At 41.6% G+C, this 27,760-nt stretch overlaps 1 protein-coding gene across 3 annotated transcripts; it reads left to right on the top strand.

Annotated features, from left to right (window-relative positions):
* Positions 1 to 1,445: 1,445 nt before the first annotated feature.
* Positions 1,446 to 21,518, top strand: KDF1 (keratinocyte differentiation factor 1). Of its 3 annotated transcripts, none has more exons than XM_083368932.1 (5): positions 1,446 to 1,643; positions 9,022 to 9,088; positions 9,743 to 10,835; positions 13,744 to 13,824; positions 20,400 to 21,518. In XM_083368932.1, the coding sequence occupies exons 3-5, from the start codon at positions 9,764 to 9,766 to the stop codon at positions 20,480 to 20,482; spliced, it is 1,236 nt and encodes a 411-aa protein (XP_083225058.1). In that variant the 5' UTR covers positions 1,446 to 1,643; positions 9,022 to 9,088; positions 9,743 to 9,763; the 3' UTR covers positions 20,483 to 21,518. The 3 variants fall into 3 exon arrangements, with proteins under 3 accessions (XP_083225058.1, XP_083225059.1, XP_083225060.1); XM_083368933.1 differs by having other exon boundaries at positions 1,463 to 1,881; XM_083368934.1 differs by having other exon boundaries at positions 1,466 to 1,554.
* The last annotated feature ends 6,242 nt before the right edge of the window (positions 21,519 to 27,760 follow it).

Genomic DNA, 27,760 nt, shown 5'->3' with positions numbered 1-27,760 from the left:
TCATACCTCCAGTTGTTATAACCTCAATAATTCTCACCAAGGTGGATGGGATGGTAAAAGTAAAAAAAAGAGTCCCTGTGGATTTTACTCCACTAGTCATTGCCAACTATAGGGGGCGGTGCTGATCTCCATTTCAAGGCCTTGCCACTGAAGGGGTACCTATTTAGCTACTCGCATTTGCATGCTTTTGAACTGCTGGGTTGCAGGAGCTGGGCCAAGAGCAGGAGTTAACCCTGTCGCGTGGTGCTCCCGTCTTGAACCCAGGCGGCCAGCTTTCCATCTGATAAGCCCAGAATCTTAACTGCTGAGCACCCTGCCACCCTACCCAAGTGGACGAGGACCCTCCGAATGTTTGTGCTACTGTACCGTACAACTGTCTATCTGAGAAGCAGGACAGGAAAAGTGTTAGTGTTGCAGAGGATTCCTGGGAACACCCTGGACAGCAAGAAAACAAAATGGTGAATCATTAAACAAATCAGCTCAGAGTTCTTGCTCGAGGCACAAATGACCAGGGTCAAATTATGCCACTTCAAACAGGTTACTTGAAAAAGGATCCATCATGTGGTAAGGTGGAAGGAAAGAGGGCAACCGGCAGCAAAGCGGGTGGACTCAGGTTACAGCGGTGATACCTCAGAGGTGCTTTTTCCAAGGGCAACTGGGCTATCTTTGTTTTTCCCTGAAGACATTTCCCTTCTCATCCAAGAAGCTTCCTCAGTTCAGAATTGAAGAAGCTTCTTGGAAGAAAAGCAAAACACATTCAAGTGGGGGGGGGGAAGGGCTGTCTGGTTGCCTTTGGAAAAAGCACCTTTGGGACAACCATGATCTGGTTAACTGACAATCTCCATATAAACTGGTGATGAGTTTACTGTTGGGCAACTTGGAAGACCAGGGATCATAGTGAAGAAAATCTATCTAGGTGCTTCTAAGGATTGAGAACAGGCAATAATCAATCAATCACTGTCCTTGGAATCTCTTGCCCTGTGGCTACTGAGACAAGCTGGACGGCTCCAGACTTAGAAGGCCGCTTTGGAAACGTTTCCATAAAGGTGCTGTTTGTTTGTTTGTCTGCATGTCCTCCAGAATTCCCCCAAGCGCTGTTCCCAAGACTCTCCTAGGTGAGTGGGGTCTCCGCCAGAATTCCGAAGCAGACAGACGACGCATCAGATAAAATTCCCCCGTGCCGCGGAGCATGCACAGAGTTCCTTCCGGAACCGCTCCCTAACTCCAAGATACGCGGAGCTTTCTCGCTGACCTGAGAGCCAGCGAGGGTCAGCTGGCCCGAGGGCAAGGAGCAGAACCGGGTGCCGGCCGTCGGTGGCGTCGCTTCCCCCCCCCTTCTCCTCCTCCCCCCCCCCCCGCATCCCATCCCCCGAGAGGGCCAGCCTGCCTTCCGGAGAAGCGTGTCCTTCCAGGCAGATCGTGCGTCACGTGGCCCAGGTGAGGGAGGGGCCCAGACGCGGTTCACCTGGCTGGGCAGGTAATGGCAAGGCGGGGCTGGGGGCAACGATTTCCCAGGAGGGGGGAAAGAAGGACGACCCTCGGTGTGGGGAAAAGGTGAGCTCGCCACCCCCCCCACCCCCCCTTCCGGGGCCCCGGAGCGGCTGGAGGCCTTCCGCCAGGAAGTCGAGGCAAGCTTGGCCCAGGTAACGCCGGGGGTGACACTTCCCCCTTGGATGCTTCGCTCCCTTCCTCCGCCTGTGCAGCGCTCCCGCCCCCGGCCCAATTTGGGGGGACTCTTCCGTCGCTACGGGTCTTTTTTTTGCCCCCCGAGGATCCCTCTTGACTCTGGGGAGGAGACCGGAGGCCAGGCCAACTCCGAAGGGCTGGGCCAGCGAAAGTTTGACATTTGCACCGCCGTGGGTCGCCGGCGCTGCGGAACAGGTAACCTCTCGCGTTTTGTTTTGCCTTCTGTAAAACTCAAGCACTCGCCCCCCCCACGCTCCCCAAAAGCCCTACATTCCGCGTGGAGACCCCCTAAGGTCCGGTAGATCCCACGGCAGACTTTCTAGCCAATCAATAGGCTAGGTTGCATTCTTACCTGTAGAAAGTTTGCTGGGATTTAGTTCAGACACTCCGGGCACGGTTCATTAAACCCCCCCCCCCAAAACAAAAAGAAAAGGGGAATGGCCCGACGGACAGTTCAGTCCTGGTAGGGGAAAATAAACACCACCCCCTCTTCCCTGTCCAGATGTTTTGGACTTCAACTCTCAGCAGCCCCGACCAGCAGCAAGGGGAAGTGGGAGTTCTAGTTCAAAAAAATCTGGAAGTTGCCCAGTTGTCTTCCCCCCCCCCCCTCTCTCTCACAAGGCTGAGGTGCCTTTCAGGACATTTCTTCAGAAGGATTTTATTTGCATGTTTGATTAATGAATGTTATTGATTTGAAAGTTTAGCTAATCTGATGGAAGACTGTCTGCACCCAGCTCTTTGTAATGCTACAGGTCAGGCCAAATGATCAACACTTCATAACATATGGATCCACCCATTTTCTCTCTTTTTAACCAGTGACTGGAACTTTATTTGAACTGTAAAGAGACCCCCGCCCCCGCCGCCCCACCCATATATTTAGAAGAAACTTCCTGAATCGTAAAGCAGCTACTCAATCTTGTCTTTCCATTCATCAGAGTCCTGTATTAAAGTAGTCCAAATTCTGTTTTCTTATTTTATTTACAAAGACAACATGCCCCCAAATAAGTGACATTTCTTCTAAAATATTAGGTCATGGCTGATTATTGAGAAACAACAAAGCTTTACTATTGGAAAAGTTGTGTGTCTCTGTTAGTAGTAGTAGGAATTAGATGGGAAGTAACAGGAAATTGCTGATGGGTGGGGGCAATTCCCACAAGGAATTTGTTAAAATGACACATAATAGGCATGGTTCATTCGGGTGATTTGGGGAAGGTTTGGAAATGTGAGCCAACTCAGATTTGTTCAAGACAATATTGGTAACTCACATGTTTGCATTCTAATGGGGAATATTAGTATAGAGGTTTATTGTTCTTAGCTGTTATGCTTTGGACTTAACGTTTTAACTATAGTAAGTATTATATTACATAATTAAGCCTTATATCAACCATTTGAAGTGTTATTCTCAGTGCACCTCCAACATTAATTTACATATTTCTTTTATGTATGAAGAAATGAGATATTTACACGATTATTCCACAAGAAGGAAAAACTCATGAATTTGTTTATCAGTTCAAAGTATGAAAATAAATGTACCTCTGCCATCTAACAAATACATTTTAATACTTCTGCCAGTCCACAGCAAAAACTTACAAAACATTAATTCCTATTAAAAGTTTGGAAGCCATTGCCAGTCAATACTCTGTTGTGCAAACTATGTTATGGTTTAGTGTGATCCATGATTCTACTAAATTTTTATTATTATGAAATTTACTTGCTGCCCATCTTGTATCTAATGACCTTTGGTGGCTTTACAACATAAAATAGTTATATATTTGGTATGACCTAGAAAACATGGATTTATTAAGGTTTCTTGATAAAAATAACCCAAACTCTGGTTGGCTGTTGATATTTGCAATTGTTTACTATGAAGTCAACTGGACTAGAGCAGCATTTCTCAAACAGACTTTATTCTGGCCCACTTTATTTTGTTTATTTGTTTGTATTCCACCTTTATTACTTTTACAGAGGTCTTCAAACCTGGCCCTTTTATGACTTGTGGACTTCAACTCCCAGAATTCCTTGGCCAGCATGCATGGCTGAGGAATTCTGGAAGTCCACAAGTCATAAAAGGGCCACGTTTGAAGACCCCTGCTTTTACATATACCTCAAGGTGGGAAACATATCCAAATAGGAGCTTCCTCCTCCTATTGTTCCCACAACAATAACCCTGTAAGCTGTGTTGGGTTAGAGTTAGGGCTGGTGTGTGACTGGCCCAAGTCACCCTGCTAGCTTTCAGGACTAGAACTCCTGTCTTCTGGTGATTGGCTCAGCGTCACCCAGGTGGCTTTCATGGATAAAGTGGGACTAGAACCAGGTTTCTAGCCTGGTGCCAAACTGGCAAATTTTACATTCATCTAACTCAGGGGTAGGCAACCTCGGTTCTCATGGACTTCAACTCCCAGAATTCCTGAGTCAGCATAGTTGACTCAGGAATTCTGGGAGTTGAAGTCCATGAATCATAAAAGAGCCGAGGTTGACTATCCCTGATCTAACTAAAGAAAAGATAAGCCTTGTTCATGAATAGTTTGGTAACATTCAGATTTTATTAATAGATTATTCTATCACCCAAGCCTTATTGCATGTGTACACACTCCCAGTTTTTGTTGAGACTTCGTGTGAAATGCTGAGATTTTCGTTAAGGCCTTCTCAACTTGATTGTGGCTATTCTAACAGACAGCCCTCCCCCTAAGCTGGCTTCCCATTTGACACTAAGCCATCATTTCATCTGATGTAGCATGACATGGAAATTCAGCCATTGTGGTTGCCAAACCATAATTATTGACTTAGTATGCAAGTATGTAATTTGGCCTGTGTAAACCAGGTCACTTTAGCTGATTTAACATCCATGATTAAAAGAAAAACCTGGGGCTGAATGCAAGGGCTGAACGTGGCCCAGACAGCTTGTTTGGATCTGCTCACTTGCTTGGTGTCCTCATATTGAATTGTGATTGCTCTCCCATCACTAGTATCGAAGTGAAATTCATTGGGCATGCCGAGCAGCCTCTGTGTGTGTGGAAGGTGAAGAGTGAACCAGCTGGTCCTTCATGTCTGTGAAAGCAGTGAAAATGTCTTGAAGCAGTCATTTCTAGACTGAAATTATTACAGTTAATTCACTGCATCCAGCTCTGCAAACATTTTCTTTGGGGCTTGATGTTACTATCTTATTCTACTGCACCAAAGGGAGTCGGAAGTCAATGCCTTTTCTTTCTTTTTACCTTCTTTTCTACATTTTTCTCTTCCTCTGATTTTCCTATTATTCACTTTTGTATGTTTGTATTTTATATTAAAAGCTAATAAAAAGGATTAACGTCAAAAATTTTCTTCTTTGGCTCTTATGCTTGCAGACTTGCATAATGGCCAGATTCAGGAAGCACACTTAACCCTAATCCCTAGTTAACAGCATGCAATTGGTATGTCCAGATAATGTGCTACACCTTACAGATAATCCTCAACGTACGACCACAATTGGAACTGGAACTTCCATCACTAAGTGGGTCATCATATGACCATGGCTGATTTTATATGGCCTTGTTTGCCACAATTCCTAAGTGAATCATATGACTTTGCCCACTGACTTTGTTTCTCTGAAGCTGCCTGGGATGGTCACAAATGGGGATAAGGTGACCCTGGGATGCTGCAACCATCAGAAATAGATGCTGGTTGCCAGGCACCCAAATTTGGGTCACGTGACTGCAGGAACACTTTGGTCATAAGTGGGTGGACCGGTAAGTAAGTCACTTTTTTTTAGCACAGTCATAACTTTGAAAGATCATTAAACAAATGGTCTAGGTTGTTTATGGTTAGGACTGCCTGTACTTAACATGATGGCCTGGATCCCATAACATACTAAGATTGTGTCTGTTGCGTTGTCACAATGCCCTGAATCCCCAAACTGCCCAACCTGTTTTAGTCTAGTTTGGCATGTTGTGTGAACATAGTCACCCGCAGTTATATCACTAGTTTTGGAGATTATTTAGAAAATGGGGAAATGTTTCAGAGTATGGTCTGATAGTTTTCTAAGCCTACATGCTTGCTTAACCCTGCACCTGTGCTGAATGTGCCCTTGGAGGATCGAAGTTGTTGTGTACTGGGTTCTTTGCAGCAAGCAGGAGACAAGGCGAGAGAGTTCAGGCAGGAACATGCTTTATTGAATGCAGGAACTGAACTGTTAACCAAGGCTTCTACGCAGCTATTTATACTCTGGCCACTAGGCGGTGGCCAAATATACCTGAGCAATAGTTGGTGACCTTAGTAAAAAATATATTTATATAGCTGCAATGGTGGTAGCTTGAGCAATAGATGTTGGAGGTGATTAAAAGGAGGTGAATGGATCAAATCTTCACTCTTCCTCAGTTTTGCACTCCTGCAATAATTTTTATAAGTACCTTGCAGGAAATTTTCCTAGGATTTCATCTCATGCACCAAAATCTCTATTACTAACGCATGCTAGAATTCTGACTGCATTTGTAAAGTTTGTAAAGTTGAAATTTATGTCAAAAAGGTTTGTTAACTTTGACCTAACTAATCCTTCCTGGGAGATTTCCCAGATGCCAGGCAGCACAGCAAACATAGCCTATTTGTCTTGCAAAAATGGCACTCTTTCTTCCCTCTTAAGAAAGTATTTTTCAAAATTCTACCGGGTTTAGTTTATTTGGAAATAGCAGTCAGAAATCAGAGATTCCATAACTGGGAGGGAGGGAGGGAGGCACAGAGTGGGAGAGGGGGGGAGAGAAGGAAGATTGAATACTACTGTAGTATCTGACTTGTAGCCTCATAAACTCTCCAGGATACATAGATGGAATGTGCTGTGACCAATTTGTTTAACAAAGAAGATATGTCATCTTTTGGTTATTCATTTCAACATCACCAGTTTATCATAGTTAGATTGGATGTCCTGCAAGCCGGGTCTGTTTTCCTAACTTACCTTTACCTGTTCCCTAAATACCAAAAAGTATATTAAGCAAGACAGATCAGGATATATTTCATGTTCTTAATTGCAAGAAGAATACATCGTTCCCGGCATATGCTGTCTATTGTGTTGCTATCACATTAGTGAGCCCTGGTTGAGCAGTGGTTAGAATGCAGTATTGCAGGTAAACTCTGCCGACAAGCAGGAGTTTGATCCTGACAGAGCTCAAGGATGACTCAATCTTCCATCCTTCCGAGGCCGGTAAAATGAGGACCTGGATCTTGGCTATCAATCTGAATTGCTACTACAGGTCAACTTACAACCATTCGTTTAGTGAAAAAAGTTATAACAGCACTGGAAAAAGTGACTTATGATTGGTCCTCACACATATAACCGTCACAGGATCCCTATAGTTTCATGATCAAAGTTTGGGTGCTTCACAACCAGTGTATATTTACTAACAGTTGCAGTGTCCTGGAATCATCGCTACTGTTGTAATCACTATTTGTAATTTTCTCAGCCAGCTTCTGACAAGCAAAATCAATGAGGGAAGCTAGAATCAGTAAAAAAACCTGCATGATTCATTTAATAACCATGGCAAAAAGTTCATAAAATCAGGCCTGATTCATTTAACAGTTGCATTGCTTAACAACAGAAAATCTGTTTCCAATCGTAGTCATAGGTTGAGAACTACCTGTCTTGAGCTATATTCCATTTTTGAAACTTCCCCATGTGTTGTTCTTCAGCATCTACTTCTAGAGCAGGGGTAGGCAACCTTAGCTCTTTTAAGACTCGTGGATTTCAATTTCATGCTGGCTGGCTCAGGAATTCTGGGAGTTGAAGTCCACGAGTCATAAAAGAGCCAAGACTGCCTACCCCTGCTAACTAAACTCCTTTTTTAAAAATACGTTTTATCAATTTTTTAACATACCGGTAATCACCTTAATATTTGGTAAACAGTGTGTTGTCTGGGTTTACATTTAAGAAACATTCACTAACAGTTGATTTCTATAATCTATAATCCACATAATAACTTTACTTGATTTCCTCTTTTTCCCATAATGTTCTCTTTTACCAACTTTAAGTTAATACAATTCTTGTTGTTCTAATGAATGATGGTTGAGTATAAAAGTTTTCTAACATCTCTACAGATAATAATCACATCAATATAAGATTCCTTTTCTATCTAGTCATTCTGGTTGTCTCATCATAGATCCTATTTACAGTTCTTGTTTACATTTGTTTTTCCCACAATGTTCAAAACATTCTTACTGGTTAAGATTTTCTCAAAGTTAATTACATTTAAATATTTAAGTCTATTTTTTCTCATGTAAGCCAACCCGATGCTTTTTCCTTTCTTAAGGAATAAATAAGACTAAAAAAATAAAAAAGAATAAAAAAATAAAAAGATAGGATGCTACTTAAAATCCCTAAACTTTCCTAGCTACTCTGAAGCAAGAGGTGGAATCTTTGCACATGAGTGGAGGAAGCAGCGCTTAAGCATACCAAGCTGTTCATGTAGCCCCAAGCCAAGAATTGGCTTATGTCTGAACAATCCAGTATTTCTTAATAACTTTCTGCTATCCACCCACATTTTTAAAAGAAGAAAACCCAACCATAGGAAAATATAATCTATGAATAAGGCACTCCATGCCAAATATAAAATTCCTGATGGCCATTGCTTTAAATCGGGGATCTTCAAACCTGGCCCTTTTATGACTTGTGGACTTCAACTCCCAGAATTCCTCAGCCAGCGTGCCTGGCTGAGGAATTCTGGGAGTTGAAGTCCACAAGTCATAAAAGAGCCAGGTTTGAAGACCCCTGTTTTAAATCAATATAATATTACAAAAATTGGCCGTTTCACCCCCTTCTCAACATCTCAAATGGCAACATTTGGTTAGGATCTCTGACATCAGCAACCTGAAATTCTTTGGAAAAGCAGATAGGGATTGCTGGCTTTATGATCAGTGAATTCCTTTCTTGGGTTGTTTTTTTTTATGGTTTCCACCGTGTGGCCAGCTCTCCCATTTGATAGGGTGAGGAAACTGCTTTAGGCAGATGATTCTGGCTGCCACAAAAGGGCAGCAAATACCTCATTTACTTAATTTATTCTCTCTCTCTTTTTTTTTACTGGCAGTAGGCAGGTCATCCTTGTGAGAGTGACTACCTTTTTAAGCTTTACACTGGGGGTGGGGGCGTGGGGGGGTGTAAGAAAGTGCCCTCTGCTTGGTTTGAAGCCACAAATTATTTCAGTTGATGCTTTGCTTGCAGCAATTTTCTTCTTGAATCTCTCTCAACTAATTGATATTTTTCTGTGAATAACTTTTGGTTTGTCTCCAGATAGAAATTGTGCCGGGTAAGAGCCTAATCATTATATGGTTTAATTCTGTTATTAACTCTTCTTTTGTTTTCCTCTGCAAACACAGGGTCTTCTGTCATGGAGGAAGCAGCTCCTTAGATCCTCCGTGGTATCATAAGAAGGCAAAGCAAAAGGTAAAAGAACTCAGAAAACGGTAAGAGGTGTACAGTCGGTGTAGTGGAATGTGAGAATGACCTTGGGAGGGAGGATTGGACATCTGTCGTGTCCACGAAGGAGAGGAAAGTGGGAAGAGGAAAAGGAGGGAAAAAGAAGAAATACTTTGAGTCTTGTAAAACACCTTGTGAGATAGTCAAGAGAAGGACGACAACCAGGAGAACTAAGTGTATCTTTTTTGTAAGGTCGCATTAACATAACCTTGCAAAAGTTACTCTCTGGAAAACGAGAGGAGGTCCCTTCTGAGATGCTTCCCACATCCTTCCTCTTTCTGTGGGCTAAGACAGGGGCCCCCAACCCTTGGGCCGTGGCCCACTACCGGGCCATGACTAGTTTGGAACTGGGCCACATGATGTCTCCAGTGATTTGCTTAACAACTGTGGCAAGAAAGTTCATAAAATTGAGTGTCGCTCACTTAACAGCCCCTTTGCTCAGCAACTGGAATTCTGGTCCCAGTCATGATTGTAAACGGAGAACTACCTGTAGAAAAGGCTTGCATGACAGAGGGAAGGCTTATCTCTTAGAAGGAGAGATAAAGATCTTTATTACATCCAATTTGGGTAGCTCTGATCTGATCATATGTGGGATAATTCTCTCTTGTGTTTTTCTATCAGGTCTTTTAGGGGTGGTGAGTCATGCTGGGAAAGAAACAAGGGCATTGCCAAAACTTAAGCCATTTCCATCGGCCTCCTCAGGATGTCGCAGTCCCACAGAGGGCCAGTTCTCCTAAGACAAGTGATATTGGCCTGGAAGTCTTTAACAGCTCTACCCCAGAGCTTAAATACATTCGCCGGCCCAGGCGTGACAGAAGAGCCTACAAAGCTGATTCCAAAGATTGCCACGGAGGGGAAGGAGAGACAAATACTTTCATCCCTAGACCTGCAGAAAGTCCCCCGCCCCCAAACTGTCCCAGTCTTTCCCAGGTCTGGAACACCTCCAAAGCCATCTTCTGCTGCCTCATAACCTGTGGGAGCTGTTTCAAGGACTGTCGAGCCAGCATCTCATACAACAGTACCCTGACAGAGGATGGGAAGAACCAGGAGTGCAATGGCCGTTCAACTAACAGTCCGGCCAACAGCTCCCCCAATGAAAAGAACGGTAGCCGAACTGGGAAGGGTACGATGGGAAGCAGTTTTAGCTACCCTGATGTGAAATTGAAAGGCGTCCCAGTCCCACTTTATCCAAACCGGAACCCTAGCTCTGCCACAGACTCTGATTCATGTTACAAGGAACCTCTGCCAGATAGGTTCCCTCAACCCAGCATTGAGAAGCAGCCTGCCCCTACGAGCCACCGAAGCTCTGAGGAACATTATTCCTTCCATGAGTCCGATCTTGAGTTTGGTGAGCTGAACAGCTCCATGTCCAGTAGGGAGATTGACGGCCTCATCTTCAGGAAACTCACCGAGCTTTTCAGTGTCCACCAGATCGATGAGTTGGCCAAGTGTACCTCCGACACGGTCTTCCTGGAGAAGACCAATAAGATCTCAGACCTCATCAACAGCATTACTCAGGACTACAATTTGGATGAGCAGGATGCCGAATGCAGGCTGGTCCGGGGCATCATACGCATCAGCACACGCAAAAGCAGGGTCCGACCCCGTGTCCCTGCCCCAAATCTCCCAAGTTCAGGGGAGATCACAAGCCGAGGCAACGCCCTTCATAGCGGCAATGAGACTATGCTGGCATCTGTCCTCACTAGTGAAGAAGGTATGTATGAACTTCCTTTTTGGGGTAGAACATGGTGGCAAACCAAAGACACCATAATTTGGAATGCCCCCTATAGGGCAGTATGAGTACAGGTAGTCCTCGACTTACAACAGTTGGTTTAGTGACCATTCAAAGTTACAATGGACCTGAAAAAAGTGACTTTCTCACACTTATGACCATTGCAGCATGCCCATGGCCACATGATCAAAATTCAGATGCTTGGCAACTGACTCATATTTATGATGTTGGCAATGCCCCAGGGTTGTGTGATTATCATTTATGACCTTCTGACAATCAAAGGCAATGGGGAAGCAAGTTTCACTTAACAACTGTGTTCCTAACTTAACAATTGTGGCAAGAAAGATGGTAAAATGGGGCAAAACTCACTTAATAGCTGTCTCAGCAACAGAAATTTTGGACTCAATTGTGGCCATAAGTCGAGGACTATCTGTATGTGCTATATGTGAAACACATCTATGTCTTTCTCTTCTGCTTCAATCAAATCTCTCTAAGGCATAGGAATAGAAAAACGTCTCTGCATAGCCTTCCACTAGAAGTGGCATCCTTCAGGTGTGCTAAGCTACAACTTCCATTGGACCCAATCAGCCTAACTGATGGGGAAATTATAGGTTACCATTTTTGAGATTTATTTATTTGTAGGGTACCATTTTGAGAGAGGCTAAAGGGACAGGAAGGCCTGGAGGAACGTTGTCCATGGGGTCGCGATGGGTCGGACACGACTTCGCAACTAACAACAACAAAAGGGAGCACATGACTTTAGGGGTGAGGCTGATCATGTGGCCCTCCACATTATCACACCCAGAGTAGCTGGGAGTAGGGTGCTGTTTTCTCACTGAAAAGAACACCCTACAAATGTGGGGCCATTTGTTACCCTGCATGCATAACCGTTCACAGAATGTGTCCTAGGTCTGCCTAGCTTACACATAGACATAGGTGATTAAGGCATACTGCCTCAAATCCTAGTGGGCAGTCATCTCAGTAGAAGGCTATTGTTTTCTGCAACAAGCATTTTGCATGCATTCAAAGGAATTATCACTTGCTCCCCTGGAATGCAAAATACAGTCTAAGAGAACAGCAACACTTCTGAACAGCAGCAGCTGTTTCCCTGGCTGCCTTAGTGCAATTGCAACTATTGTCCTCTTTTTTTCACCCCTGGGGCACAGCCCATAGGCTACGGTGCCCAGGTAGGAGCTGGCACAGGCTGCCTGGGACCAGGCACTGTCATCATGGATCAAAATGGCTGTTCAGAGAAGCAGTAGTTGTTATGTTTCCGACATATGAGCTTTTCAAGTGACTCTGAGGCATTGTTTACCTTAAAAGTCCTTTATTAGCCTAATACACCGGCAAATGCTTGCTTGAAGGAAGCTGGAATCTGAAATCTCCGCCCTCTTGCACAATATATTAAAACACAATTCTCCACCTTTCTAATTTTGTCATTAATCATATTCTCCAATTAATTTAAAGAATCAGTTTCCCTTCCGTTAGAAGACCCGCCAAAACCTTATCTTCTTAGAGAGAGAGATAGCCTTGAAAGTGCATTCCTACTCATTCCCCCTCCTAACCTTAAACTAAAGCAATACACTAGTCTTAAAGCAATACACAAGTTTAACATATGAAACGGCTACTTCTTCATGTCTTGTCAAGCAATAACATTAGATGTTAGCAGCATTGACAGTGGTGATGGCAGTACTGAGAGGAGGTGATGTTAAGGTCCCAACGTAGGACAGATCATGGCAGGGGGATGCACAAATGGGAATAAGGATCTCGAGGAAGATCTTTCACGAGGCCCTCATTCCCATGACAAAGAAAAACAAGGTTCTCTTCGCTCTGGTACCCTAAACAGAAATAGCCATGGAAACCTAGACTCCATACTAGAGTGGAAGTGGGGTGTTTGGCAGTTTGGCAACAGAGAACTGGGACACTGTAGGCCACCCACCTCCCTCAGGATCCTCCTATAGAAGACCTAGAATGTTCTCGGAGGAGGTCCAACAGACTGACTGGAACGTTTCTTTCCAGAGCAGCCCATTTTCCTCCCAGAACAACAAGAGAGTCATAAACTAAGCTCCAAGGTAAAACAGTGATTTTGGGGGGTGGGGTGGGGGTTGTCTAAGAAAAGGTCCCTTTATGGCTCTATGAAACATAATAATTGAAAGGAAGGAAATGGCATTTGAAGCTGCAGACATATTTTTTGCTCTGAGAAGAAATATCCTTTTGCAAAAACATACTTGGGCTTCAGTTGGGAACTAAAATTGCACCAGCAGCTGTTTTAATGTCATTGTTACCAGTAGTCTGTGTGTGTTTAGCAACAGCAGTCGGGACTGGCAACTCAGTCACTAATCAAAGCAGTCACCTGAGCCAAGCCACAACTGTGCTTGTGATCTTACTTCAGCTTCCCTTTGCTTTAGGAAATTGTAAATGTGTGAGGATTGGTTGCAAAGTTGCTTTTTAATCAGTGCTGTGTGAATAACCCCTAAATGGGGCAGTCCCTAAATGAAGACTTTTATACATCTTTTGCTAGGTCCCATCTGGTGTCCAAGCCTTTCTCTCAGTCTGGGATTCCTCTTTTAAAATGGAATGGTCTATTTCTCTGTGAAATTAAACCTCCTCTGTTCAATAAAAGCTCAAACCTGTGGCACAGCAGAATACTGCCCTCTCATTTGGCTGCTTCAGAGATCAACACTTTCTTCCCTGGATCCTGATCTTGAGCAGTTCAGGGAGCAAAGAACTGTCTGTTGCTCTCTGCAAAGCGTGCCCTGTCTGACATGCATAACTGATCCAACTTTTTTGCCCACATTGACCCTCTTGGGTGAATCCAAAGATACGTAACGTGACCCATCTGACTTGGACGTCTATTCAAACGTCAACCTTTCTGCTCACTGCCTTTCAGATCTACCTGTTCAGATATCGATAGAAACTACAGCAGATGTGCAAGCCAGAAACATGAGGCAAGGTGCCTACAACACAGCAGGTGATTTTTCTTGACATATTTTAGGGTATTGGAGGGCTTTGCTTGGGATTTGGGAGCTTGTGACTGTTTGGGCATTGTTGCTTTTCCAAAAGAAATTGGGGCTATGGGAGAACTTTCAGACATCTGCAATTTGACCAACTGTAAGGAAGAACTAACAAGTTTCTACCAGGTTATTGCACTGATTTATACTGGATCAATTGACTGGGCCTTCAAGTGATTGTTGACTCCCGGTGACTGCCTGGACAAGTCCCTGCACTTTTCTTGGCAAGATTTCAAAAGTGGTTTGCCATTGCCTGCTTCTTCCTAGGATTGAGAGTAGTGACTGGCCCAAAATCACCCAGCTAGCTTCATGCCTAAGGCAGGACTAGAATTCCTGGTCTCCCTGTTGCTAGCTCAGTGCTTTAATCACTACATCACACTGGCTCTCTCTAAAAAAAAATAGTGCAGTAATAATGTGTATTGGGAGAATGAGACTGTGTCTTTCTGGATTTAGAAGGAAGCCCCAGCTGTCTTTAGTTGTACAGAATTACTTGTCGCAATGAGAATCTATGCCCTGGTGGGCTGCTTCCTCTCCTCCACCTCATGCAATTATTTCTCTGACCAGTACTGTACAAGGTGACTTTCATTCAGCTACTCTAGATGTGGGAGTAACCCTACTTAAATTCCTAATGCATTTTATGTTGCTTTTGAGGTCTCCTCTGGCACATCCTGCATTATATGCACAAAATCCTTTGCTAGTGCTTCCTGGAGCTCACTTGGGAGAAAGTGAAGTAATGGGGCAGTTCTGTTTGCTCTGTAAAAGTGAAGGCCCATGTTGCTTCATGAAGCACCGCAAAGCATTGTCAAAGTGAGGCTCCCCTTCAGTAGCTTTGCACAGCCTTACATTGTAGCACCCATGCTGAGCATCCATGCAGATCTATGGGTATTGGCTGTCATGAATTGAATACCCTTCTGGTGATCCAGATGTGTTGTAATTCCAAAAGATTTGAGCCATAGAAGAGAATATTTATAACTCAAGGTGGGGTGGTTTTCTTTCAGACGTTTCATTACCAAACTAGGTAACATCATCAGTGCATTGATGATGTTATCTAGTTTGGTCTGCAAGAAAACCACCAAGCTCAGAGATCACCAAGGGCCCTACAATCTGAGCCATACAAGGAACAATTCCCTCCCTTCCACCCTCTCTCCCTTTCTCTAACTAACCCCACTTGGATGAAACAGTTATAAATGGAATACTAGAGATAGTTCAACATTGCCAATTAGGTCAAAGGTGGAACCAATTATCTATGAAAATGCTATGCTCTGTCCGTTGAATACAGTATATTTAAGCATAGGCTGGATAGACATTTGGCAGGAATGCTTTGATTTAGTTTCCTAAACTGAGTAAGGAATTGGATGACAAGGTCTAATTGCTAGCTCTTTGTTTCTATGACACATGCAAGGCTAAAGGATAAAGTCTGATGGCTTTGCCATTGACTTCAGTATGTGTTTTGTTCATGCATCCATATGACCCTTCAGTATGGATACTCTGTGGATCCCTTTATAACAAGGAGCTCAGAAAAATGAGATGCCTTATCAAACTTGGATAGATTTTCCCTTGCTCCAATATACAGTTGTGGCCAAAATTGTGGAAACCTTTTGGGAAAAATATACAGTAGAAATGCCACCTTTGGTTAAGTTTCCACCAATTTTTCATCTAATTTCTTTATAACTGTAGCCTTGTTCACTTAATAATACTATTTTACATCGCTTTCTGGGCAACCCGTCAACTCTTTGCACCATTACTTTAATTTTATTACGTTTTACAAGCTCACTAAATGAAAGAACACAAAAAAACCCAACCAACTTGATAGCTATCACATAACACACTGAAATGTCCTCCTCTCGGCTTCAATACATGACATCAATAACTGAATCCTACTGTGATCTGATTGGCTCATTGCCAAAACAAGATGACACCTGATTGGCTCCCTAAACACTCGTGCTCATTGGCTACAATCAGATGAAGGAAAGCTACCTGATATTGACCTAAGCAAGTTGTGTTTCCGTTTTCTGCTTATTTGGCTATAACTTTTCATAGAATACAGTACAGATAATTGAACAAACTTTGTTATGTTACATTTTTTATTAAATTATCTTTCCATTGATATATAATTTTATGGTACTACTCCAAAAAAAAGTGGTGTTATTACCCATCAAACCTCAAAAATACACTTTTCCCAAATGGTTTTCACAATTTTGACCACTACTGTAGAATTCCCTCACACTTCTTGTATGTCACGTGAAACTTCTGATATACAAGAGAGAAAGTATGTGAGTGGGCCTTGAATTTTCAATTTATTTATGGCCATGCTCACAATCATTCATACTTTGTCACTCTCACATGGACTCGCTTGGATGCACTCTTAATGGAGCTGCCCTTGAAGACCATCCAGAAGCTTCAGGAGGTCCAGAATGCAGCAGTGGTGTACAGGTTTTCCTGTGTAACATCTCTGCTTTAGGAACTGTGCTGGTCGCCAGTTTTCTTCCAGGAGCAGTTCAAAGTATCACTTGCCCCCTTTAAAGTCTTTCAAAGTTTAGGTGTTGAATATCTCTCTTTCTTTCAGTGGCATCTGGCTGTCTAATAAGATTTGGGAAAGGGGACATATCCTAAATCTCTTTTTTTAAGGAACGTCATCTTCAGGGAACCACAGTCTCAGCCACAATCCCCTTTGAAATAGTACATAGATACCCGGAAAAATTATAAAAAATTATGCTACCACCAACCTGTTGATATTTAAAGGTAAAGGTTCCCCCGCACATGCGTGCTAGTCGTTTCCAACTCTAGGCGCCGGTGCTCATGTCCATTTCAAAGCCGAAGAGCCAGCGCTTGTCTGAGGACGTCTCCGTGGTCATGTGGCTGGCATGACTAGACGCCAAAGGCGCACGGAACGCTGTTACCTTCCCACCGTAGTGGTCCCTGTTTTTCTACTTGCATTTTTACGTGCTTTCGAACTGCTAGGTTGGCAGAAGCTGGGATGAGTAACAGGTGCTCACTCTGTAACAGGTGCTCACTCTGCACTCGGGATTCGACCCGCCAAACTGCCGACCTTCTGATCGACAAGCTCAGCGTCCTAACCCACTGAGCCACCGCGTCCCTTGTTGATATTTAGGAAAGCCATAAAAAAGTGGCTTCTTCAGACCTCTTTAGACATGGAGGGGTCATGAACAATTTCCCATTAATGTTATTCCGAACATTACTTTGGCTGTACTACTTGTGCTGGAATTTACTGCTTTCTGATGCCGAAATTTACACAATTCTGTGCCAAGAATATTTTTGAGCCACTTTTTTAAGTTAGGTCCTCATTCTAAAATAGCACAGGCATAATGGGTATTTATGATGTCTATCTATATTACCAAGTGACTCAAGGCAGCAAAAAAAAATTAAAATAATACAAACATTATACAAATATTATTATACAATATACGAAGTATATTGTAATTGAGAATAAAGCACCCATGTAGGCAAATGGTTTAATTTAAATGATACAGAAAACTATGGAAATTTTGCCCTAAAGAAAACTGCTCTGGACGAGTTTACTAGCTTATTTATTTATCAAATATATATGACTGCCAATCTCACAAGAAGTGACTCTAGGCAGTGCACAGTAAACAAAGGATAAAAACACATTTCAAAGATACTCATATTAAACATACATACAAAAAACCCACATTTGATTAGCAATGGAACCACTTCAATACTCTGAGATCCCCTTTTTGCTGTGGTTGTTAAGCAAATCATGGGATCATTAAACAAATCCAGCTTCCCACACTGACTTTGCTTGCCGGAATCCCCCCTGGGAAGCTCATATACAGACATCATGTGATCACAGGATCCTGGAACCATCTTAAACAGGCCAGTTGGCAAATGCCCGAGTTTTCATCATGTGACCATAGGGGACAATGCAATGGCATAAGTGTGAGGACTGGCTGTAAATCACTTTTTTCAGCATTGTCAAAAATTTGAACAGTTATCAGACAGATGGTCATAAATTAAGGACCACCTGTAGCTGCAAAAATAGTAATTTTGAAATCTTGGTTGATTAGGATTTGCCTGTTCACTTAAAGCAAAGTAAGCCACTCAAGAATGAATTAAATCCATTTGAACTATTCTAATACTGGGTCTTAATAACCATGAGCAAGTGCCCATATACATAAATAAATAAATATAACATAGTTTGTAATATAGATATATATATATATCCATAAAACGTAACATTATTCTTTTCCTGATAGCCATGGAGAGAGGCAAATGGTATTCAAGGTATGAACATTTTGTCCTTGGGTGCTTCAGGTTCTGCTGGCTTCTGAGGTTTTTTAAGGCATAACAGAGCCTTAAGGGCTAGGAACTTGTCTTGGCTTTTTAATGCCATCTGAAATTCTCCAATTTCTGAACTCCGTTATCCAGTGCCTGATAACCAAAAAATTCAAGGGAAGGGGGAGGGTGGTCATAAGAATAAATGAGTATAATTATGGGATGTGAGCTCTGGCCTTTAATGGAGACTCTATTGTATCAAGTGGGATGTAAATCATCCTTCAGATTTTACTAAAAAGAAGAATCTAGCCCTCATGGCTGCTTATTTCTAAGAGGGCTCATTGCTTGCCTGGGACACTGAAGGGTTTCCATGTTACTGTATACCTTTTCATAAGTATATTTTCCCCTTTAAAATAATTGAGAGAATGCCTCGGCAGTGCAGGGTCTTTACTTTTACTACAGTCCTGAAGCCAACTCAATGAAGTTAGGTGAGAAATAAAGCAGAGTGACCATAAAGAACAGGGTTCAAACCTTAGCTAATTCTAAACTTCCAAATTCACTTTGCGCATTCGTATTGAAGTCAGATCACAGTCCTCATCAAAAGCCTACTTTTCACACACACACACACACACACACACACACACCAACCATGTTTCTTCACTCCAGTAAACAGAAAAGTGATCTTGTCATTCACCTTCAGCTACAATCTAGCGCAGTCAGAAGATAAGCAGAGGATTTTGTTTTTGTTGTTTTTTTAAAAAAGAGAGATAAAAATAAGGAAAAAAGAATAAAAAACATGAATCTATTTTTTTTAACTCATTTCCCTTGATAAAGGGCAAAATATATGAAAAAGAAAAGATTCTAGCAATTATTGAAGCAGTCGTTTTAACTGTGTTTTATCAAGCAGTAAATATTTTGCCCAGTCCTGCTTTTGAAAAAAAGCCTCCATCCCAGGTGGCTGTTTTTACCTGCTGCCTCTTTGGAGAGTTGAAGCACCTTATGCTGCATCAACAGTGCTCCTTAACTAGGTTTGAAGGACACTTAATCATGATAAAGGGGAAAAACCATTTTTCTACTGTTCCTAAGGGAATCACAGGGATGTCTTCATGTACTTCCCAGGAATTGAGATCAATTCAAAGACATCTACGGTACATATTTCTATAATGGCTTGGTTGAGCTACAATTTCTCAGCTGGACATGGGAATGGCTGGGTGAATTTCTTTGGTTTAACATGGACTATTGGGGCAGGTTTAAACAGGGCTGGGTATCCATAACTGCAGTGCTGTTAAATTTGGCTGAGAATGTGAACTTTTCATCTTTCCAGTTTTAAAGCATGCATCCATCCCACTCTTATGGCTACAGAGAGCCTCTTACAAATGTTCAATGGAAGGTTAATGGAATGTGGTTCATGGTCTTAGAGTTTCTAAGGCTTTCGTGTTCTTTCTTTTGACAAGCACGAAATGGGATTTCAAAAATGCCGAGAAAGACTTTTCTTTTAAATAAAAACAAGCAGAGCCATTTTCTAAGCATCACACAGTTCTTGAATGTAGCACGTGGATTTCATTGCCAGAATAACAGAAATCAAGGAAGGCACTGTGTATTTTTCTTGTCCATTATTTCGACTGTTTACATTTGTTGGAATTTGCACTGTTTGAATTTTTTTTCCACTTGCATGAGTGGCTTCCTGTCCTATTGTGTGTGCATGCGTGTGTGTATTATTTAAACAGAATTTTACATAAGATCAAAAAGTTACAAACACATAGAAAAAAGAAAAAAATTAAAAGAATGGGGGAAAGTGAAGGTCAGCAAAAAGCAAAGAAAGAAAGGAAGAAAAGATATTTAAGGAAGCCATTTCTGACCTCTTTTTTGGCACTTATAAAACTGATAGTTAGCATCTGTACCCTGGCAAATTCCATATTTTAGTTCCCTCTATCTCATAAGCAATCCATTTTAATCAGTGAATCCCGAAATCAACAGTTCATATTTATCCATTTCCAGTGCTTCCTGTCCTATTTTGGAGGGAGGAGGAGAGCAGCTAAAAATTATGGCAGTGCCAGATGTCCATTCTACAACAGTCATCTTCACATTCTAGATTTTAAAAGAGTTTTATGCAAATCAATACAGTTTTCAAATTATTCACAAAACAGAGAGATTTTTATTGGGGGAAAATTTTATATGCAGCCGTGGTTACAAAATATTGTTCCATCTTATCTTTTCGGTATGTCTTATCTTAGCTTTTATTTCTTATATGTATAACTCTGTTTCCTCCCGTCCCCTGCAGGATCCCCGTTAAGTAGAGGTTCTTCTTTTCAAGATACAGAGACAGATTCCTCTGGGGCCCCTCTGCTTAAAGTTTATTGCTGAGAAACGTGGACCTTCTGAATTCCCAGAAGCAGTGAGACTTTAAGTCAGCCTCACCAGAGAACAGTTCAGAAGTGATGGATAATGGAGTCTGATGCAAGTCATCATCAACTATGCCTTCCAAGGAATACTTGATTTCTCTTGCCATTTTCCAAGGTTGATCCTGCTGTAAACTTGCTTTAAGGTGACTGTTGGTGCATTTTGACAATGTTGATCTCTGCTTCAGATGTGAACAGAAGTGATGAAGCAGTTACAGCTTTTTGCACATATCTTTTCCCTTGACCATTCTGCTCTCCCCTTGCCCTTGTCAAATAAGAACTGACCTCTGCATTTTCCTTTCCAGAATAAAAGAGATCTTCTGCCTGTCAGGCTTATTCATCCAACAGACGATCTGTCAGTGACTTGCCATTCATTTCCTCATTTAGAATTCAGATTTGATTGTTCTCATGTAATTCTCCTGGTCCTTAAAATATGCACTCTTCATTGTAAATAACCCACCAGAACTCGGATTGTGAGACATTGTTGATTTAGGGAATATGACAGTTCCTCCGTTGAAATTTTCAGAAAATCTTGCTGTTTTTCCTGTAGTTTAATTTCGTTCTCTTTTCTTTTCTCCCGCCTCAATTGAACCAAGGGGTTGCCTAGACTGGGAATGCAAAGTTTGCGGGAAGGGCTGTTATTGCATCTGAGGGTATTTTGATTCCTACTGTGCTTGGTGGTGTTTTTTTTAAAAAAACAAATAAAATTATATTTAAACAATGAATGTTCCAAAGTCACCCCCTTTGTCTCATACAAAGGGACTAATTTAATAGCTAGACATTCTTAGAGGTGTAATTCCAACAAAACTGGAGAACACACTAGGTCGGAGAAAGATAATTTAATGGATGGCATCTGAGAAAGGAATAGAATGCTCTCCGTTTTTTAGTAAATAAAGGTTTTGCACAGTGCTCTAGTGGTTGCTTCTGGCTCCATTAGGAAATAAAATTTGACTCATGTGTATAAAAATGTCATTTGGCATCAATAATATTGATATAAAGAAGTGAGGTATCATTAATGTGTTCTTGAAATTTATTTAAGTAGTGTTGCCAGACTCTTTCACTACCAAAATGGTGCAGCCTATAAAACGAGACTTACAGGATGAAACAAATTCTAAATATTCCAACATGTGGTATTGCTTGTTGATTTAAACAGCTGAATGGTTACTATGAGGGGAAGATGCAAAATAACAAAGCTGCTATACTTCTTTGCACTTGGAAGACCTATTTTGCCTGACTCATTCAGGAAAGGGTGAGAACTAACATAAACATAGGAAGCAGACAAGTAAAGTTTTCACCAGTGAGAAAGTAGCCCACTCAGATGCCCTGCAAAAATTCATTGTTGCGAACAGAAACATTACTTTTGGGTGGAATTCAAATATGTGAACAACCGGTTCTCTGTGTGGATCCCACTTCCAGAATTCCATTCTGGGCCTGGGCAATAAAAAATTAGCTACCGGTGTTCTGCCTAAGTGGTGCGAACTGGCTGAATCCCACCACTGGGGGTGGTATTTAAGATACATTGCAGCTTCATACCTAAAATGAGACTAAAATTCATAATCTGGTCTCTAGTCTGAAGTTACTACACCAAACTGGTTCTATGGTGTAACTGATAATTTGGTTCTAGTATCAAACACAGATAATCAGATGAGATTGTCTGCTACTTGTAGAGTGGTGGATAGATTGCTATTTTGGTTTGAAGATTTGGAAATGACCAGTGCCAGTTATTAGCAGGGCTGAACTGGGGAATGATCCTGGACACAACAATGCTCCAGCAAAAGTCAGAAACTACTAGAGCTCCACTATCAAATCAAGGATGAATAAAGTATTAAATATAATCCTGGTTTTTAGCAACAGCAGCCTAAAGTGGTGACTAGCAATCAGTAGGAGCTACTTCTCATTAAGTTAACACGCCTTTTCTTTGAAAGTTTGTTCTGAAAAATGGAAGTATTTTGGAGGGCAATTTAAGTTTTAGCCAAAGAAAAAAAGAGAGAAATTGCCTATAGTGCAGGCAAAAAAATGTGTATCTTCTTCAGGAACACGCTTTAGGGGAATTCAAAGTTTACAGTGCCCTGGACTTGAAGAACCAGTTTTCTCCCTCTCTGCTGTTAATCACACATAAAATGACCATCACTATCAATATGTCTGTTACTAATGTCTATGTAAAAAGTAGTATTACTACACTTCTTTCCATTACTGCCATCTTCTTGTCTAATGAGAAAAGCATTGGTCTAGATCCTTCTGATCATTTCAAATTTTTAATTATCACTTTGATAGAATAGGGTGGAGGCCAGTATGATTATGCTGTCCTCTTATTGATTTCCTAGGTGACATGGAAACAAAACTGGAGGAATTACAACGAACTGCTCAGTCTTAGTAGCAATCCCACTTTTTTCCTTTTCAAGGTTGCAGGGTAATGATGCACTAGACTAGAGAGCAAAATGTTCAGGCATCAAGGCCTTGGCTGGACTCCATGCAAACAATCTTTTCTCTCTGTCCCACCATCATAAAAACAAACATCCTATGAAAATAGACTTCAACCTTAAGTCCAGCATAGTGTATTTGTCGTTGCTGTGAGCTGCCAAAATGGGTGGAGTGACAGCAGTGATTTTTCAACTTCAGGCTCTGAAGAACGGAAGGAAGGCGATTTTGACTTAAACATCTCCTTTGGAGAATGTCCATATTGGGGGCAGGGTAAGTGATAGGCTGCTTTTTCTGTGTTTTAATCACATCAAGAGGACACTGTCCTGTAGGACATTTTTTTGGCCAATAACAGGTCAGAAATACAGAAGCTGGACTTTGATTCCACGGACTCTACATAAAGTTCACCAGAGGAGAAAACCGTTCTGCTTTCTTGATGCTCTGGGAACAAAATGTTTTATTTTGTGAAATCCATTCTACCTCTGCCCTAGACTAGGAGAAAGGTTTTAAGTTCCAGAAGGGACCAACAGCACATGCAGGATCAAGAATGACACTGTAGACCTGAGGCACAAGAGCTAGTTTGACACCCCCCACCCTTCCCAAACTGGAGAAAAAAATTAGCAGGACAACATAACAAAAAGTAGAGAAGTAAATATATTACCCTGGGTCACTCTAAATTCTAAAACCTTGCTTAGTCTTCATGCTGTAAAGATCAATGCCTGTTTGTACATAATCCTATAGTTTAGTTCAGAAGAGCTTTGTTCCGTGCCTAAGTAATCCAAGTATTTATGAAGGGCTCTAGGATGTTTAATCCAACCTCCTCTAGATCTGTTGAGACCTTACCTTCCAAAGTTCCCAGGTAGCATAGCTCGCATTTAAGGTCTATTTATTGGAGGGTGTCTTAGAGTTTCTTCTAAAATTACATTCAAATTATTGTTCCTCTGGTAGCGAATTCCTCTTTTTAAAAAATGTTTAAATTCCACCAAATGAAATGGAGAGATGGATTCAGCATATAACCTTTGAGGAACTATTCCTTTGGTCCAGGGGGTCTTCAGATTTGGCCCTTTTATGACTTGTGGACTTCAACTCCCAGAATTCCTCAGCCAGGCACTCTGGCTGACGAATTCTGGGAGTTGAAGTCCACAAGTCATAAAAGGGCCAAGTTTGAAGACCCCTGCTATGGTCTGTGAATGTTTCCCAATTATCTGAAAAAGACAATGCTTCTGGTCATCGTTGGATTTAATTGTTTATTAAAATTACAGGTGAAAGACATTCCAGAAAGTATTAGCTTGATCTCACAGTCATGCTTTACACACCACTGTGGCTACAAAGCACATCATGTTTGATGTATTATGTGAACCAGGCAATCATGTTAAAAGATAAGGTAGCTTAACTTATTGTTCGGATGCAAAGTGTTGTTGATTCTTAACTGTGGTTTATGATTGAGACAAAAAAGCAAGGGTGGCCTGTGGCCACAAGGTGGCAGGATAGAGGTATTTCTGTTGTTTAATATTGGGGTTTGTGGCATATCCAATTAAATTTAAATTTAAATTAATTTAAAACTTTGTGGACTGTAATATTGCATGTAGACATCTGCACATCTGAAATCTGGCTTTCTCTTTAAAAGTCTTAAAACAATAGATTTTGTCTAATTGATCATACAGTTATGGTCTGCTTTAGAAAGGATAGAAATTCTTATAATTATTTTGACTGATAATTATTTTGGCTGTTTTTGTCAATCAAAAACTATTAACAGTTTTAAAAGTACCAAACTGATTTATGATTATGTTTCCTTCCAATTTAATGTTATTAGCAGAATGTTTTTCTGCTAAAATAAGTAATGCTTTTATTTTTCTTACATGTAGTAAATTACTGTATTATCTAAATTTTATAGTTTGTAAATATACTTACCTTTTTGTTTATATTCTTAAATATGTTTAAAAACTACCCAGATTTACTGGGAGTCACAGAGCCTACAAATCTAATAAATAATTATCATTATTAAAAATAAAGTATTGACATGAATAACTGACTACTTTACATTACAGTTGAAGACATAGTAATTACTACTTTTTCAGTTTTTTAAAGGTTGCTTTATAGATATTAAAAGTTGGGTATAGTTAAAGTATGCAAACAGCTTTTTGCTTATTCATTCTTTAGTATAATATTCTGATTTACCAAGGGGAATAACCACTTACCAATCACTGCTGCATTTTGTTTTAAACCATGGACTTTAACCTCATCAAGTCACAAGACCAGGTGTTTCTCCCTAATGACTTTGCCTTGTACAATTCTTCCTCTAGTGATAACTACTCCATAAAAAAATCATTGGAAAGCTCCTACTTTTATATTTACTTTTATGCTCTTGGGAACAAAGGATTTTTAGGAAATTGTACACTTTGCATGCTGCAAAGAGGCACTTCAGGTTTCTGTCAATATTGAGCTAAGGAAAAAGTGAAGGTATAAGTAGTCCTTTGCCTAATTACTCTGGCAATAAACACCAATGAACTGAAAAGGAATTCTGATGAGTTTGCACTATACTTGTTTATGGCAAAGATTGTGATTTATGGATCCTAATGCCCTTTATTGGAAACTTTGTGTTTGCTACATCTTTCCATCAGCAATGTGGTAGATCAGTGGTCTCCAAAGTATAGCTTCTGCAGCCTAGGGATCTACAAAACAATTCATCAGTTGTTATCTCTGACAGATTTGGTGCATAATTTGGCAGTCTTCCTGGAATGGTGGCACAAATTCATCTTTATGCCAATTACACCCATTCCTGGATGCGGGGGAGGGGGGCTTGCTCATGGTCAGTCATGCCTCAGTCACTTTCTATTTAGATTAGTGTGAGTTCTAGTCCTGCCTTAGGTGCAGAACCAGCTGGGTGACCTTGGGCCACTCATTCTTTCCCTAGAAGCAGGCAATGGAAAAATCACTTCTGAAATCTTTCCAAGAAAACTGCAGTAACTAGTCCAGGTAATCATCAGGAGTCAACAATGACTTGAAGGCACCCAAACAAAATGCTCTTCACAAGGCTGCTCTTGAAGACCATCCAGAAGCTGAAACTGGTCCAGGATACAGTAGCACATGCATTTTTGGGCACCCTAAGCTTTGTCCAAGTAACACCATTGTTTGCATGAGCTGCATTATTTTCTAGTTGCTTTCCAGGTACAATTCAAGGTGCTGATTATCACCTTTAAAGCCTATACATGGCATAGGTTATAGGTTGTTTGTGGAAATTTCTCTGCCTGAAGATATCTGTTCATACCACTTGATCATATATGATGGCTGAACTCCAGATCTCTTCTCTTAAATGTTGTCAACTAATCAGACCTTGGAGGCACACCTTCTCCCCAGCATGTTCCAATAATCTCTCACCTGATACTTCAGGAACCCAACATTTTAGTCTTCCATGGCTAGAAACTGGCTAATCCGCCAAGCATTGAGCTAGGGTGGGGATTGAGTCAGGAGTTTAATAATTTGGTAGGTTTAACTCCTGAATGGAAAAGTTTTGTTTTTAATCTATTGTTTTTATTGTTTACGTGACATCAGTATTTGAGATGGGTGACTACAGTATATGAGTTTTTTAAAATAAATTGTATACAAAGAAAAATATGTCTATATTTCTGTAAAGCATCACATAATTTTTAAGGAGTATGTATATCCATTTATCTGATGCTTGGCAGCTGTGAGGGTCTGGATGGGGAACAACATGCTTCAGCTCAGCTAGCAAGGCTGGGCAATTTTGAGTTTTGAGACTTGCCAGTTCTAGGATGGTGCCATCTTTGGTGCTGGATGGAGTTGCACTGCCCCAAATAGACACAGTGTGCAACTTGAAGGTCCTTCTGGACTCAACTCCTGCTTGAAGAGCAGATGGCAATCATAGTTAGGAGGGTCTTTGCACAGCCTTGTGTTGAGTACCATTTGTGCCCATTCCTAAATCTGGAGGCTCTGTTTGTGACAACTCATCCTGATAGGGTTACTATAACACACTCTCCATGGGGCTGCCCTTGAAGAGTATCCGGAAACTTCAGCTGGTGCATAATACAGTAGTGTGGGCAATCCCATTTGCTTGTGGAACAGGACAGGTTCTGCTCTGCAAGACTATCAGTTGGCTTGGCCAGTTTATTTCTGTGGATGGATGAACATGCAATTAAAAACAATGAAATAACATTAAAGGGCACTCTACAATAAAAAAGCATTGAATATTTCTTTAATATTAATATGCTAGGTGAGACGTTACAAACAATGGACACCCACGTCTAATCCATGCTGGCTCAGGAATTCTGGGAGTTGAAGTCCACAAGTCATAAAAGAGCCAAGGTTCCCCACCCTGGTCGAATCACTTTACAGAGATGCTGGGTGGGAGGGAGGACCTAACGGGGAAAAGAAGCGGGGAATAAAAGCGATAAATGCAAAGCTCGAGTCAGCTCTTTTCAGACATTTTATTGCAAACGACCAAGACAGGGGTCGGCAACCTCGGCTCTTTTATGACTCGTGGACTTCAACTCCCAGAATTCCTGAGCCAGCATAGCTGGCTCAGGAATTCTGGGAGTTGAAGTCCACGAGTCATAAAAGAGCCGAGGTTGCCGACCCCTGGACCAGGACAATCGCGAGGCGACAGGGGCGCCTCTCCACGCGGGCCGCGAACGTGTAATCCGCAATTTCCCGTCGTCCCACAGCACAGGCGGTAACCGTAGCAACCGACGCCAAACACGGGGGCCTTTGACCTCCTCTCGTCGCGGATTGAAAGAGCCGGCTGCCAATCAACGCGGCGAGTTCGACGGTTGGTCAAAACCTTTCCGGAAAAGGGTTGGGCAGAACG

This window comes from Vipera ursinii, assembly GCF_947247035.1.
Source record: "Vipera ursinii genome assembly, chromosome: 9".
NCBI classification, from domain to species: Eukaryota; Metazoa; Chordata; class Lepidosauria; order Squamata; family Viperidae; genus Vipera; species Vipera ursinii.
This window is presented reverse-complemented; position numbering and strand designations above follow the sequence as displayed.

Excerpts from the sequence above, each read along its gene's own strand:
- KDF1 (XM_083368932.1), top strand. The coding sequence starts at position 9,764 with ATGCTGGGAAAGAAACAAGGGCATTGCCAAAACTTAAGCCATTTCCAT. Across the intron at positions 10,836-13,743 it reads TGTCCTCACTAGTGAAGAAG|ATCTACCTGTTCAGATATCG; the intron begins GTATGTATGAAC and ends ACTGCCTTTCAG. Across the intron at positions 13,825-20,399 it reads AGGTGCCTACAACACAGCAG|GATCCCCGTTAAGTAGAGGT; the intron begins GTGATTTTTCTT and ends CGTCCCCTGCAG.